The sequence below is a fragment of the Artemia franciscana genome, chromosome 6 (assembly GCF_032884065.1).
Source record: "Artemia franciscana chromosome 6, ASM3288406v1, whole genome shotgun sequence".
Classification (NCBI taxonomy): Eukaryota; Metazoa; Arthropoda; class Branchiopoda; order Anostraca; family Artemiidae; genus Artemia; species Artemia franciscana.
The window spans coordinates 27,373,166-27,390,248 of record NC_088868.1 but is presented as its reverse complement, the minus strand read 5'-3'; the positions used below and the strand labels follow the sequence as shown (position 1 = coordinate 27,390,248).

The 17,083-nt window shown below is 32.1% G+C and overlaps 1 protein-coding gene and 1 long non-coding RNA gene across 2 annotated transcripts in view; one reads left to right on the top strand and one right to left on the bottom strand.

The window, feature by feature from the left end:
* Nucleotides 1-17,083, bottom strand: part of LOC136028261 (uncharacterized) — a 193,374-nt gene that overhangs the window by 35,305 nt on the left and 140,986 nt on the right. The gene's annotated exons all lie outside the window — the stretch shown is intronic.
* The window catches only part of LOC136028260 (GILT-like protein 1), a 144,976-nt gene continuing 133,229 nt past the window's right edge, over nucleotides 5,337-17,083 (top strand). Inside the window, exon 1 of the mRNA XM_065705998.1 lies at nucleotides 5,337-5,491. Coding sequence (XP_065562070.1) covers nucleotides 5,432-5,491 — 60 coding nt within the window. The 5' untranslated portion in view covers nucleotides 5,337-5,431. The remainder of the gene's footprint in view (nucleotides 5,492-17,083) is intronic.

Below are 17,083 nucleotides of genomic sequence, written 5' to 3'. Positions count from 1 at the left end.
GATCCTTACTACAGTTCGTTACCACGAACTGTTTGATTAGGATATTAACTTTAATATGCGAAAGAAAAAAGAAATTGCCAACAGCGACCTTTCTGTATAATGCGACTGGGATATAGTGTCACATCTAATTTGTTGACGGTATGTAAGTTCAGGTCAACTTGGTCAACTTGGTCAACTGATAAAGAATAAAGAACCCTCGCATAGAAGAAAAAAAATGCTGAACGTTTGAAATTGAGATTAACTAGTGCGCAATGAATTTGATCCAATTTAATCTTGTATTTAATTATAGAACAAAGTAAGAAACAAAAAGAAGAGAAAGAAGAAAAATTAACAAAGTTCTTCAAATCTAGCCTCGGCATTAGGTTTTAGCTAGGCCAGCCTTAGTACTCAGCTTATCACCTCGCACTTTACGCTAATGTCTCAATTTGATCTCGATACTTTAATAAAGACTCCTGAAACACAATAGTCGTTTAATTAGAACAATAAGAATATTTGTTTAAATTACTAAAAATTATTAGTGTGAAGAGCGGGGTGTTGAGGAGAAGGCAACCCCCTTCCTATACCGGAAAAAGCTGTTAGTTTTGTAATTACCCACAATATTTACAAACAGTATTTGTCATTGAAATGAACTGCAGAGAGATCACCGATTCAAATGTGGTTTATTCTCCAATTTTAATCAGAAGTAAAGTTAATAGCTATGACTATCACACTGAATTTTAACATAAACTACCTGAAAAATTTATCAAAAGTTTTAAGAACAGTTTATCCAACAGTTGTGTATATTGCTGTTTTATTTGAAAAACGATCAGCAATTGAATAAAAAGACAAGTTTTTTTAAACTGAAATTTAACTGAAAGCGACATTAAAACACAAAACGAACAGAAATAATTTCGTATATGAAAGGGGCTGTCTCGTATTCAACAGCTTACTCTTAGTCACTCCCCCATCACTTTTGACTTCTATAAAGGACTCTAAGACTCCAGATTTCCGATTGAATGTACCGCATTCGAAGTTTATGTGATATATAACCACCCTTTCTAGAAAAAACTTAAATCTTAATAATGGGTAAATACTATAGCTTGTGTCCCCCGCTTTGATGGCCTAGAGGAGGAGGGTGTCATATCCAAAGAGATAATTAATTAATATTTAAATATGCTTAACAAAATGACTATCTTAGAAGTTTAATCGGTTGTGTTAGGGGGAAATGATGGGCGTGTAAGGGGGAGCTGATTGCCCTCTAATCACTTTTGACTATTAAAAAGGGCATTAGAACTTCCGATTTCCAATCCAATGAGCCCCTTCTGAATTTTATGAGCACGCTTTCCACAAGCTATTCCCCTAGGGTATAAGTTATAGTCTTTACTCTGAGGACTATGGGGGAGGGTTGTCATCTTCAAAGGGATAATAACTGGACCTTTTTATTACGGTGAGCAAAATGGCTATCTCAATATTTTGACTGAATGTATTTGCGAAATGATGAGTGTGAGAGGGGGGGCTGGATGCCCTCCAATCACTTTTGACTATTAAAAAGGACAAAAGAACTTGACATTTCCAATCGAACGAGGTCCTTTCGATATTTCTACGACAAATTCTTTTATACGAAGTGCTGTGGTAAAAAAAAACGTTCTGCTCACATGATTAAAACAGAAAGCTTTTTTAAAGCAAGAAATCAAAGATCTTATCAGAGAAGAAAAACGGGTAGTTTCCTGCGTTTTGTTTAAACTAGTAATTTTTTATCTGCTTAACATATGGTCTGTTTAATATCTTATATAATATATCATGTTTCCTAATTAATACATTGATTTTAATGAATGGGTTCGTAGAACTCTAATCAGAGTAATCAGTGAACACAGAAATCGGGCTTGCACTTTTAGTCACACTTTTGTACTACAATACCGGCTTGTCGCACTTTTTAGGTTAAAAAAAAAACCTTTTTTGGCCCTCTGTGTGTCACGTTGACAATGGCGTCAGTTTATAACCCTGATTCATCCGCTAGTTAGGTTAGGAAGGGGCACTACTTCTTTTGCAGCGTTTTTTTTTGTGATCAGCAGTCTGTAACTCTCAAAAGGCGAGAGATTACTGCCAAGGTATATATACACTTTTTTATGTCCCTGTGTTTCAAAAATGGGCAACTTCGAAGTACCACAAAGGGGTATGGTCAGGGGAGTCAACTACAGGATGCGATGCTACCGAAGGTAAAATAATCTTTTAGAAAAAAAAAATCACTGAAAGACAATTATGAAAATTTTGGTATATCCAAGGCGTCCATATGTGTCAAGTAAAGTAATTAGTACAGAGGCATTTACGTCTTGTAACTGATGATAAGCTGCAATTTCAGACAGTATCACAACTGAATTCATTTTCTAAGCCTCAAGCATTAAGTTTCACTGGAATGGAGAAGAGTATTTCCACCTAAAAGTCGCTGTTGTCAAGCAGTTCGTAACCTATACGTGACTGCAGCATCAAGCAAGTCATCTGAACATTCTGAAAGCTGCTGAGTAAAAATGTTTCAACGTGAGTATTTTTTGTCGGTAAGGAGTAAGCGTTCAAGGTCAAGTATCAACTTTTTTTCCTAAGTTTAATCAAATTCTAGGACGAAAGTCAAAGTGTTTGTGATCCTATCAGGTGAATGAATTTAAACTTTTTTTTTGTGAATTTACGCTGATTATTGATATTTACATGTTGAGGTGATTTTACAAGTGCTATTTATCTCTGTTAGTCTCCAGAACTAAGAGAAAAAATTTTCATAACAAAAGCTTTTGAATGCCACATTCCCACATATTCTGTACACATCACTAATTACATTCCCCATTTTAAATGTTCCATAGTCGGATCAAAATTTTTTCCAAGAGGAGACAAATGAGGATTTTGCCGTCCCCCGTCGCACCATCAATGCTGAAAATGTTACAATTTTTGGGAGTAAATTTGAAACATATTTCATGCGAAAATAATGGTACCAGTATGTACTTATTACCTACATGCTATTTATAAAAAGTTCTGGATTTTATCAACTCGAAATTTATTTTGACTTCTTTTGAAAGATGCATAAAATTATTGACTAAAAAAACACCATCTCAAATATGGCCTAAAGCTTAAGCCTAGTAAAATGATAGTGAAGCTTGAACAAAGAAAATTGTCTCTCTATGGAGCCAATAGCGTGGGAAGGGTCGTAAAAGGACATCAATAGTGTGGAAATATAAATAATTGTATCAAAAAACAGCGTAAAATCACTTACTTCACGATAAGATCACCAGTTTTAGGTAAAATCACCAAATCACCAAAACGTTACGAAACAGAAAAAATTATCGAATTCGGTTATAAATAACCAACGTTGGCGACCCTGACTACAGGTCTCCTGCATTCCGTTCGCACGCATGACTGGCCATGGGTAAAAAAACAATTTATTGTGAATGCATGAAGGAAGAACCGAGGAAAATTATGCCGCAGATGATATGTTCCAAAACACTTCAATGGAGAAGATAGAAACTGACAAGACTGTTTGTTTACCTAGGTTTTGATGAAAGATACAAACTCGGAAATTTTTCTTGGTATGGATGTCGTGAAACTGGGCAGGAAAAACTAAAACATATTAGTTTACATAACGAACCGCTTCTCTGATGTGCATCAGCCACAAGAAATAGTACACAGTCTTAATACAGTTAAGAAAAAGACAGCAATGTGAAAATGACACACAGCTAGTCTGTAAGCTCAAAAGACTTCTTAATCTTCGTTTCGATTGACATCATTTAATCTGCCAACAGCAGGGCCAACTTTAACTGCAAAGCGAATCATAGCCTATGAAATTTTTGAAGGCTGTTCAGTTTTATTGAATAGTCAATCATAGCCGGGTCCTAAAAAATGGGACACCTACAAAGATACAGCTGACAGGGTGAATGATGTCAATCATAACGAAACTTCACTGATTTTTTCACTTAAGAACTAAAAATGTAACTTGTCTCTTAAGCACGAAAGTTCTTGCAGGTGTCGAGGAAGAGAAGAGCATTTCGAGCTTATGTTAAATTAATTGATATTTTACCAGCATTTTTTAGTGTTTTACTGAATTTTTTGTGTTTTTTTTTATTAAGCTGAGATTTTGTCAAAATATTCTGATGTGATCCATGGACAATAATTTGGCAGGGTCTAGAAAAATATTCGATTTCGAGTAAGTTCATCCTATTTTAGCAGAAAAAACACGGTAAACCTGTTATAGCTTATTGAAATAGCTTCTCACATTTTTGGTGGAACGAGAGGACAGAAATTAAAGAAAAATAAACAAAAACCCAAGTAAACAACGAGTCACTTGAAAGTGTTCTTTTTCAAATAAATTGAATATGTACATGGTTCAAGTTAAAGCTTCTGCTAGGAGACTTCTTCTTTTTAAAGAAAAACAAATAATCTTATATTGTTTCAAGCTGTTCATGTACAATCGCTTTTACTGTCTCTGAACCTCGCTTGTTAACAGTGGCACCAATTGGTGAGTGGGATATTTCCTTTAAGATTTTATCTTCTTCTCCGTTCCAAATTTGAAAAGCATGCTTTTGCATATTTATTGGAGTATATGCTTTTTTAGGATTTTCATCAAGGGGAAATCTAAAAAAATGCAATTGCCCCAATCCTCAATTTTGAAAAACACATTTTCTCAGCCCTTCCCAACATGTTCGTGAATCGGTATTACTGCTTTTTATATAATTACGCACTAAATTAATCCCGTCAGTAAATTATCAAACAGTATATCCGTAATTCTCTATTTGGTATTTCCAAAGATTCAAGAGGGATATTTTTTTGTGCAAATATTTAGTTTACCCTTTTAATTATTAAAATATGAAGTGATTGCGTGTGCTGTGAAGGGGGGAGTTGATGCAAAGAAGTTTATATTTGGAACTTAGTTTTACCTTCTGATAGACTAATCAGAGTAGAATTTATAGTTTCACATAATTTTGATTCCCATAAGAAAATTACCAACCTTCCTGACATGTTTAATTATCTCTTGTTTAGCGGCTATTAAAAGACAACTTCTAATTTAAAAATGCAAAAGCTGTATGCAGTAGATTTCTACTTAGGCAACCAATTACAAGCAACCAGTTAGTTTAAATCTTACAATACAACTCATTGATATTTTACTAGAAACAACGAAACGACTAAATATAATATGTTATTTGCTGCAGCAGTCAAGTGAATGTAGTATTGTTTTTTCCAGAACTTTGAAATCCATTTCAGTACACTTTGAGACAGCTTACAGTATCCGCTAGAAAAGGATTACATACATGCTTCATTGTTTATAATCTACAACTTTCGGCCACCTGCCTGCGACTTTTGAACCATTAAAGAAATATTTGACTATTTTATTGACTGCAGGGCGGGAAATTTAAATTGTAATAATGGTGAAGTTGTTCTGCTAGCTAATCCAGTAGAAATTCGACGGAATTCTTCGATGCAACAAAATTTAAACAATACTAGATTAACAGAATTACAGGAGAAAGTTGAATTACTAGTAAGTTGAACCATATGTAAAGTTTCAAGATTTACTGAATTCCTAGGCTGGGCTACATAGATTTTTCATTTAATTTGCTTTGATTTTGTTTTTCTGCCTTTCATTAGATCCACCGGGGCAAAGTAGGGTAAAATTATAGTTAACTGACTTCTTGCTATCTCAGAAAGGGTAAAGGTTAGGAAAATGAAACTTTCAGGGATGAATCTACAGACTAAAGTATGTATTGGGAAGGTATTTGAAGCAACTACCTACACTCCTCCCTCTAAAGGGCCCTGACCTTTGACGACCTTTAAAAATATGTGTGTTTTAAAAGTAAAACCTTGCAAAATAGATCTTCTGCTTAATTGAAGTACAACAAAATTGTTTTCAGGTTTATAACTTTGCTCAGTTCCATTTTACAAGGTTTTAAAGATATGAAAATACATTTCCTAAATTAAAATAAACATTGACATGACTCAAAATTCTACTGAATTGCATTTTCAGAGCTAAAGGCAAAGAAAAAGCAACTAGTAACTGAAAATTAAGGTAAAATGATGTTTTGTCAAAATTTCAATAGGTATAGACCTGTCCTGTAAGCAAATTTCAGGGCCCTCTAGAGGGAGAAGGAGTTGAGGTGGGTTCTTTAAAATACCTTCCTGGGACATACTTTAGCCTGTAGACCCATCCCTGAAAGTTTCATATTCCTAAAATCCTTTCCAAGATAGCAAGAAGTCAATTAACTAGAATTTTACCCAAAGTGGTGCATGACCACCCATGAAGAGAACATGCTAATAAAATAAGATTAGTTCCATTACATTACTAATTTGATTCTTTTTCCTGGTATAATGGTTTTTCTGAATAATCTAAAAAAAAATATATATTTGTTGATGTTTTGTTCTCTGTGTCAACAGGTATCTTGATCTTTCTAAACTATTAGACTAGGCTTGGCCTATTTCTTATTCCAAAAGAATTTGAGATGTGTTGGATATTGAATAGGCCTATTATTCAAAATGATTTGAAACTATAGACAACAATGATGGAAAACATGTGATTTATAAGAAAATGCCACCCATTATAAATTAAGACATTCCATCTTTAGTGTTTTCTTTCAGTTTTGTATGATTATGAGGAGGGTAGGATGTGTTGTCAGAATAATGACTGTCATTTTTGTCATTATTTTATCCTAAAATAAGGAATCTAGTGGTGCTATTTGGTTTTATTAACATGTTTTCTTCTGAAGAATATTAAATCTCTGGCACTACCCCAAAAGAAAATAATGAAGTTCTTACTTTACTATATGCTGTGTATTTCTACCAATCATATTATCATGTTTCCCTCCATTTTTATCTGCATTTCAAAATAAATTTGGAAAATATTAATGCCCAAATATTTTATTATTCTAACATTTTAATTGCCAAGGACTTTGCCATATATCCCAAAAAACTAAAACAGAAGAGGATTCCACCAAATATAAACTAGCATGAAATTGAGTGAAAACATTGGTGGGATCTACCTTCACTGACTATAAAGAGAAACTAGTAAATTGTAGTAAAGAAAATACAGAAGCCTTCTGGAGGTATGTGTTCTCCAGCAGACCAGCCAGATACCTCATAAGAGAGATTAGCTTACCATGTGGGACTAGATAACACTTAAGAATAGAATAGAATATATTTATTCACTACAATAGCTGGAGCTAGCATTAGCATGTCATGACAAAAATAATTTATACCTTCAAAAACACTCACAGGAAAATTTAAACAAACATTATATTAATCAAACATTAAATATTAGCCATGTCAATATTATTAAAATATGGGACAAATGATTTACAATATCCCTCAGTACTATAGGCTGAGCAAGTCAGTAACTGCAGACAATTCTTTTTTATTTGCCAGAGTCTAGTAACTGATCCTTCAGTTGGGGGGCTCTCAAGGCTGGGTAGTAGATGACAATGAGTTGGGGAATTCAAGCAATTTAGTCCAAATCTATATGTTAAGCCATGTCTACAACTATCAAGTGACTCCAAATTGAGTTGTTTCAGTGCACCCTTGTAAGTTGAGTAGTTTTGTCCAAGTATAATTTTTACAGTTCCTTTTTTGTATTGTCTCAAGTCTATCTGTTTGATCATTTGTCAATCCCAGATGCCTAGCAGAGCATGCATACTCAAGAGAAGGTCTAAGATAGCTGCAGTATACAGACTTTAAAACCTCAGTTGGTGTACCAAATCTTTTTAGGTTGGAAAATGAATGTAAAAGCAAGGCACCTTTTTTACTCAGATAGTCAATGTGTGAATTCCATCTTAAATCATTGTCCAAGAGTATCCCAAGTGTTTTAACAGTTTTCTTTGTTGGCTGTATGGAATCACGAGAAGAGTGGCTGTTACCCTTTTGGAAGGAAAATGTCATATAAGAGCTCTTAGTTTTACTGAATGTCAGTTTTACCTTTACTAATTCAGCTTTTACATCATGATAGATTTCAATCAAGTCAGACTGTTCAGTAGTTGGAGGGCTTAGTTGCAGTGATAAAATAGTTATATCATCAGCATATTTAAAACGCTCATTAATTGTTGTTAAAATACAGTTAAAAACAATAAGAAAAGAAAGCAGGCCTAATTTAGTCCCTAAACTGAAATAGCAAATAAACTTAACCAATTGTTATCAGCAAATTTTTGTGACCCCTATCAGCAACTTCTAAACCTACCACCTTAGCATTACACTACCTTTGTGCCCTATATGGTATTTACTACTGAAGAGGCTTATTTAAAGCTATCTAAGATCGATATAACTAAAGCAGGATGTCCAGATGTAGTTCATCTGAGGCTCCAGATTAAATTAAATACCAACACAGACCTTGAAATTTAGAGGACCACTGATGAGCTACCTGTATTCAAAAAGAGAAGTATACAGATACCAAAAAATACAAACCATTAGTCAGTCTGACTTCTATGCCCCCTAAAATATGGAGGGCATGGTAAATGATGACTTCACAGAACACCTGATGGCCAACAACCCTTTGCTCAACTGCCAACATGGTTTTAGGAAAGACAGGATTATAGACCCAACCCTATTTCATTCCTTGGATGACATTACTCTGCTCATTGATGACGAGATCCCAGTCAATCTTTCTTCTCCTTGAACAGGATAAGGCATTTGAGAAGGTTTCATACCATAGCATGAAGCTTAAACCAGCAATTAAATGAAGAAGCTATTGACTAGGTTATGGCCTTCATAACAGACACAGCATAGGTTGTTGTTGTCTATACTTCTAATGGCTCACCAGTTTACTCCAACCCACAACCAGTGAAGATTGGAGTACCCCAGGCACTTGGCTTGGCCTGACATTATTCAAACTTTACATCAGTGATGACCCAGTGTTGCAGAGAAAAAATAACCTTTTATGGTGATGACTATAAGCTTGCAGTGCCAGCTGATGTTGATGAAGTAAGAGTCTCTGTAGGAAGATGTGAAAAACTTAGCAAACTGGTCAGAAAACTGGCTGTTACAGTAAAATGACAAGAATTAAAGGTGCTCCACCTAAGACCCAATAGCTGTAAACAACATTACTCATTGAATAACCCCAAACTCAGCAGCCACTCCAATCTAGCACCAGCAGGGAAATATACAATCAATACGAAAATATGCAATTACCATCAGTAGGTAAGAAGCATGATCTTGTTATGGTCAACTAAAATTCCAATCCCTGTTTATTGAAGTAAAATGGATGACATATTAGAGCTTTCAATCATCTTCAAGCCAATCCTACATCAAGCCTTCTTCCCAGCAACCTTAAAGAAGAACCTGGGGAAAATCCCAAAAAGCTATCAACCACAGATAATACTACCAGTTCTTTTCCTACTATGTTGCCCCATTTTGAAACTCCTTGAGTAATCATACTATCCAATTTCTAACCCTGGAGTTGTTTAAGTGTAGTGTGGACGGGGACTGGGATCAGAGCAGATGGTTTCTGCATGGGGACACCCAGTGTCCTGAACCAAACTTTGAAGTTATCACTGGGAGTTATACCACTAAAAGCCATCATTCCACACATACATAATGAACTTGTAGGTAATGTTCTAAATTATTGGCCCCTCAGAAGGGAATCTGTTCATAAAACAAAAAGTAGAACCATTAGATTCCTTTTTTATGCTCTCTTCAAATATCATATTTGCATTTCTGACAGTGCACCCCTCCCCTGATGGTGCCATACAAGTATTTGAACCCCATACCACCACTCTCCCCTCCTTGTATGGTTTTAAAATCTATATATATATATATATAATGTATATATATATATATATATATATATAAATGTCTGTGTGTTATGTCTGTTACACTTTGTTTGTTATGCCAGATTTTATCTTCTATATATATAAAAGAAAACAAACTAAAATATAAAAACCGGAAATTGCATAAATATTTCGAAATATTTTGACAACAGATTAAAGTAATTCGAAAAAAGAAAAATGGTAAAAAACTAAAAAAAAAACTAAAAAAAAATAAAAAAAGAAAAAACCTAAAAAGAAAAAACGTAAAAAAAAAATAAAAAGGATAAAAAACTAAAAAAAGCTAAAAAACTAAAAAAAGAAAAAAATAAAAAAACTGGGAATGGCACAAATTTTTCAGAATATTTTGACAATAGATTAAAGTAATTCAAAAACCTTAAAACAGATACCCCAAATTTGAGTTTAATATAAATTGTTGGAGCTTTAGCATGCTTGGCACGTAAAGATTTTTCCAAGTGTCAATGTTCGAATGAACATTGACAAATTGAAGAAAATAAATCAATAAAAAGAAGAAACTAAAAAAAAGAAGAAACTAAAAAAAAGAAAAAACTAAAAAAGAAAAAAAACTAAAGAAGAAACTGTATCTATATACTCTATATATATATATATATATATATATATATATATATATATATATATATATATATATATATATATATATATATATATAATATAGTTGTCTGTGTGTTATGTCTGTTACGCCAGATTATATCTTCTATATATATAAAAGAAAACGAACTAAAATGTAAAAACTCGAAATTGCATAAATATTTCGAAATATTTTGACAATAGATTAAAATAATTCGAAAAAAGAAAAATGGTAAAAAACTAAAAAAAACTAAAAAAAAATTAAAAAAATTAAAAAAAGAAAAAACGTAAAAAAATGAAAAAGATAAAAAACTAAAAAGAAAAAAACTAAAAAAGCTAAAAAACTAAAAAAAAATAAAAAAAACTAAAAAAAAACTGGGAATTGCACAAATATTTCAATATATTTTGACAATAGATTAAAGTAATTCGAAAACCTTAAAACAGATACCCCGAATTTTGAAGTTTAATATAAATTGTTGGAGCTTTAGCATGCTTGGGACGTAAAGATTTTTCCAAGTGTCAATGTTAGAATGAACATTGACAAATTGGAGAAAACAAATCAATAAAAAGAAGAAACTAAAAAAAAGAAAAAAACTAAAAAAGAAAAAAAAACTAAAGAAGAAACTGTATCTATACATATATATATAAATAAGTTGTATATATGCATGTTTGTTTGTTTGTGGGTTTGCATTTGACGTCATTATAAGTATATAAGGCTTTGTATATGACGTCATTATAAGATGACACTACAGACTGGGTCACCGGGACACAAATGACGACCGGGACACAGGGAATATAAATGACGACCAGGACACTCAAAGAGAAATTACAGACCGGGACACCGGGACACAAATGACGACCGGGACAGAGGGAATATAAATGACGACCGGGACACTCAAAGAGAGATTACAGACTGGGATACCGGGATACAAATGACGACCGGGACACAGGGAATATAAATGACGACCAGGACACAGGAAATATAAATGACGACCAGGACACAGGGACACAACTACAACGGGAACACCGGGGGCACAGGGGGATATATAAATGACGACGGGGACACAGGGAATGTTCAATTAGCAATCACCATCAACAAAGATCAAGGGCAATCGTTAGAAAAATGCGGTATAGATCTGAATACGGATTGTTTTCCCATGAACAATTATTATGTTGCATGTTCAAGAGTTGGTAAACCTGACAATCTATTTATATGGACAGACAATGGGACAGCAAAGAATGTTGTATATTTGCATGTTTTACGTAGTTAAATATATATATATATATATATATATATATATATATATATATATATATATATATATATATATATATATATATATATATATATATATATATATATATATATATAGGCCCGGTATCTGAAATGTCAACAATTGTCGACACCGTCAATGGTTAAGGAGGAACGTTTTTCGTTATCCCAGAGCGTGGTATCTTTTCTGAGAATAATGAAGGCACATTATTAAGACAGTAGCTTTACAGTAATTTTGGTCCACATCTCTGTCTCTATAGTATTTCTTACGCTTTTGGTAGGCGCAACTTCTGGAATTAACGTTCACTTTCATAAGGTTCCCGCTAAAATGAGGCAGTGTTTTTTTCTGTTTGTAGTTTATAGAAGAAATAACATTTAACTTCGCCATTGAAATCTATTAGTACGTTTTTTAATCTGATTTCGATCTTCTCCAAAAGCGTACATTAAACTTGGAATTTGTGGAATTTACTGTTTTGAATTCCATTCCAATTTTTATTCATGTCCATATCCTAAAGCGAGGTCGGTACTTATAGTATTCATTTGAACTGGAACTAGACTCTTCAGATACAACAGAAATGACTTTGGGGGTTTGGTTCTTCTTAAAATGGCCTCTTTTGTCTTTAACATGTCGGTTGGCTATAGATGACTCTTCACTGCTTGAACTTTCAGATACCATGCTAGAAAATTTGTTGTGCTGTTTCTTTTGGAGATCCTCACTAATTGTAGAACTATCTAGGATATCTTCTAAAGTCTGCCTGGCTGCTTTTTTCATAGGTTTCGCTCTCTCTTCATTTCTTTTTTTAGATGTACTTAAATTAGAGACTATAATAGGAATATTGGGTTTTGGAAGATCCACCTCTTCAACGCAAAAAGATTCAGAAGATATAGTCTGCTTTTTTAAGTTAAGTGGATTGCCAACAATTTTTCTACCCTTTTTCGTTACAGTTTCAATTTTTCGCCTGATATCCCAAATTAGTTCCCCGAGACTATAATCAAACCCTGACATAAATACTGTAAGTGAAATCCCGGAAAGCAACCCACTTGCCAGACCTTTTAACACGTTCATTCTTAACAAGTATATGACGTTTAATACACAATAGGGGAAGTTCACAACTTTAGCTATAAAAACAATAATGATACCTAAAACAGTATATAGAGAATTGATTAAGCGTGTTCTTCAAATGCAACTTATTGCGTCAGTATTTATTGGTGTTTAACTTATTTTTGCACCTGTTGTTTATTGCAATATAATATTTTAAAACTGTTTACTAAAAATTATTAATTACATTTTTATTGTAAAATTAGTGTTCTTGATACCTGATACATTTTATACACTACGAAAGCAAAAACTAAACTTTGGAAGTAACCTTTTTAAGAATTTTTACTGTATCTATTGGTATCAAAATTCCATTTTTTAGAGTTTTGGTTACTACTGAGCCGGGTCGCCTCTTATAATTTGCTATCACGAACTGTATGATCCTGTATCGTTTTAAAACTCGACGTTTCTTAAGAGCTGCTGCTTTCTCATCCTGCTTGTATCTGTTTTTGGCACTCAATTTGAGAACATCCATTCATCAATCTTGTACATAAACATGCAGTTTTTTTTAATAAAAAAGTTTGTTGAACTTAATAAAATTATGTGTTTCAATTAAAAAAGGCACTGGAAATTTTTTATTTCCGTTCGAATGAGCCCTATTGCAACATTCTAGGACCACTGGGTCGATACGATCACCCCTGGCAAAAAACAACAACAAATAAACACGCATCCGTGATCTTTCTTCTGGCAAAAAATACAAAACATTTTCGCATATAGGAGCTTGAAACCTCTAAAGGAAGGTTCCCTGATGCGCTGAATTTGACGGTGTGATTTTCATTAATATGCTATGACTTTTGTGGGGTGTTTCCCCCTTTTTTCGAAAATAAGGCAAATTTTCTCTGGTTCGTAACTTTTGATTGGTAAGACTAAACTTGGAAAGTTACATATTTCAAATCAGCATAAAATCCGATTCTTTGGATGTAACTATTGGTATCAAAATTGCGTTTGTTATAGTTTCGGTTACTATTGAGCCGGGTCGCTCCTTACTTACAGTTCGTTACCACGACCTGTTTGATGAAAGCTGTTAAATACCATAACTGATCTGTCATGGTTCCTGCTGTAATCAGATATCTTCCATAGCCTGACACAATTTCTGTGGATTTTGATTCATTTCGTTATGATTATCCTTATCAGTTCTGTTATGAAAAAGATCAAGTTGATAGTCTGCAGGTTCCTGATCACATTTTCATTTTTATGTATGGTAACTAAGCTTTCACCAAATAAATCTTAAATTTTAAAACAGTAATTTTGCCATTTAACTTTTCTTAGTTACTTTCGTCACAATAAAAATATCCTGTATTTTAATCATTTTATAAAGAGCAAAATAAGATCTTGGACATTTAATGGAAACAGTTTCTTTTGAGGATTTAAAGTAATATATATATATATATATATACTAGCTGTTGGGGTGGCGCTTCGCGCCACCCCAACACCTAGTTGGTGGGGGTGCTTCGCGCCCACCCCAAGCCCCCCCGCGCGCGTAAGTCGTTACGCGCCATAATAGTTACGCGCCATTGTAGTTGTGTCCCTATGTCCCACCTGTGAAAATAGATATATATATATATATATATATATATATATATATATATATATATATATATATATATATATATGGTTTTAACTACGTAAAACTTGCGAATATACAACATTCTTTGCTGTCCCATTGTCTTTGCATATAAATAGATTGTCAGGTTTACCGACTCTTGAACATGCAACATATAATGGTCCATGGGAAAACAATCTGTATTCAGATCTATACCTCATGATTCTAATGATTGCCCTTGAGCTTTGTTGATGGTGATTGCTAATCGACCATTCCCTGTCCCGGTGTCCCGGTCGTCATTTATATCCCCCTGTTTCCCCCGGTGTCCCCGTTGTAGTTGTGTCCCTGTGTCCCGGTCGTCATTTATATTCCCTGTGTCCCGGTCGTCATTTGTATCCCGGTGTCCCGGTCTGTTTATACATTCGTTTTTTAGTTTTGTTTTTCTCCTTTATTTTTTTCCTTTTTTTTCTTTTTTAGCTTATTTAGATTTTTAGATTTTTTAGTTTTTTTATTAGTTTTTAGTTTTTTTTTTCTTTTTAGTTTTTTTGTCCCGGTCGTCATTTATATCCCCCTGTTTCCCCCGGTGTCCCCGTTGTAGTTGTGTCCCTGTGTCCCGGTCGTCATTTATATTCCCTGTGTCCCGGTCGTCATTTGTATCCCGGTGTACCGGTCTGTATATACATTCGTTTTTTAGTTTTGTTTTTCTCCTTTATTTTTTTCCTTTTTTTTTTTTTTAGCTTATTTAGATTTTTAGATTTTTTAGTTTTTTTTATTAGTTTTTAGTTTTTTTTTCTTTTTAGTTTTTTTGTAGTTTTTACCTTCTTTTTAGTTTTGTTAATTTTTTTTTTTTACTTATGTCCTGGTCGTCATTTATACTCCCTGTGTCCCGGTGCTTTGTTGATTGCTAATCGAACATTCCTTTTGTCCTGGTCGCTTTCTCTTTGAGTGTCGTCATTTATTTTTTTCTTTTTTAGTTCTTTTAGTTTTTACCTTTTTTAGTTTTTTTTAGTTTTTTAGATGAAAATTTTTTTTAGTTTTTTCCTTTTTTTCTTTTTAGTTTTTTATTGGTTTTTACCTTTATGTTAGCTTATTTTTCAGTTTTTTCCTTTTTTTTTAGTTTTTTTTATTTTTTATTTTTTTTAGTTTTTTACCTTTTTTTAGTTTTTTTAGTTTTTTTAGTTTTTTTAGTTTTTTTAGTTTTTTTAGTTTTTTTAGTTTTTTAGCTTTTTTACTTTTTTTATTAGTTTTTAGTTTTTTGTAGTTTTTGCCTTTTTTTAGTTTTTTCAGTTTTTTTTTTAGTTTTTTATTGGTTTTTACCTTTATTTTAGCTTATTTTTCAGTTTTTTCCTTTTTTAGTTTTTTTTAGTTTTTAGTTTTTTTAGTTTTTTACCTTTTTTTAGTTTTTTTAGTTTTTTTAGTTTTTTAGCTTTTTTATTTTTTTTATTAGTTTTTAGTTTTTTTCGTAGTTTTTGCCTTTTTTTAGTTTTTTTAGTTTTTTAGCTTTTTTATTAGTTTTTAGTTTTTTTTGTAGTTTTTGCCTTTTTTTAGTTTTTTTAGTTTTTTAGCTTTTTTATTTTTTTTATTAGTTTTTAGTTTTTTTTTGTAGTTTTTGCCTTTTTTAGTTTTTTCAGTTTTGACGTCCCCTGATCCAGTTTTTTCAGGTGACGTCACCTGATTTTAGTTTTTTTAGTTTTTTAGCTTTTTTATTTTTTTTATTAGTTTTTAGTTTTTTTTGTAGTTTTTGCCTTTTTTTAGTTTTTTTAGTTTTTTAGCTTTTTTATTAGTTTTTAGTTTTTTTTGTAGTTTTTGCCTTTTTTTAGTTTTTTTAGTTTTTTAGCTTTTTTATTTTTTTTATTAGTTTTTAGTTTTTTTTTGTAGTTTTTGCCTTTTTTAGTTTTTTCAGTTTTGACGTCCCCTGATCCAGTTTTTTCAGGTGACGTCACCTGATCCACGATCCACAGATCCACAGACAACTTATTTTTATATATATAGATAGTTTTTTTTTTACTTATGTCCTGGTCGTCATTTATACTCCCTGTGTCCCGGTGCTTTGTTGATTGCTAATCGAACATTCCTTTTGTCCTGGTCGCTTTCTCTTTGAGTGTCGTCATTTATTTTTTTCTTTTTTAGTTCTTTTAGTTTTTACCTTTTTTAGTTTTTTTTAGTTTTTTAGATGAAAATTTTTTTTTAGTTTTTTCCTTTTTTTCTTTTTAGTTTTTTATTGGTTTTTACCTTTATTTTAGCTTATTTTTCAGTTTTTTCCTTTTTTTTAGTTTTTTTTTATTTTTTATTTTTTTTAGTTTTTTACCTTTTTTTAGTTTTTTTAGTTTTTTTAGTTTTTTAGCTTTTTTACTTTTTTTATTAGTTTTTAGTTTTTTTTGTAGTTTTTGCCTTTTTTTAGTTTTTTCAGTTTTTTTTTAGTTTTTTATTGGTTTTTACCTTTATTTTAGCTTATTTTTCAGTTTTTTCCTTTTTTTTTAGTTTTTTTTTTAGTTTTTAGTTTTTTTAGTTTTTTACCTTTTTTTAGTTTTTTTAGTTTTTTTAGTTTTTTAGCTTTTTTATTTTTTTTATTAGTTTTTAGTTTTTTTTGTAGTTTTTGCCTTTTTTTAGCTTTTTTAGTTTTTTAGCTTTTTTATTAGTTTTTAGTTTTTTTTGTAGTTTTTGCCTTTTTTTTAGTTTTTTTAGTTTTTTAGATTTTTTATTTTTTTTATTAGTTTTTAGTTTTTTTTGTAGTTTTTGCCTTTTTTTAGTTTTTTCAGTTTTGACGTCACCTGATCCAGTTTTTTCAGGTGACGTCACCTGAACTACTTTGTAGTTTTTGCCTTTTTTTA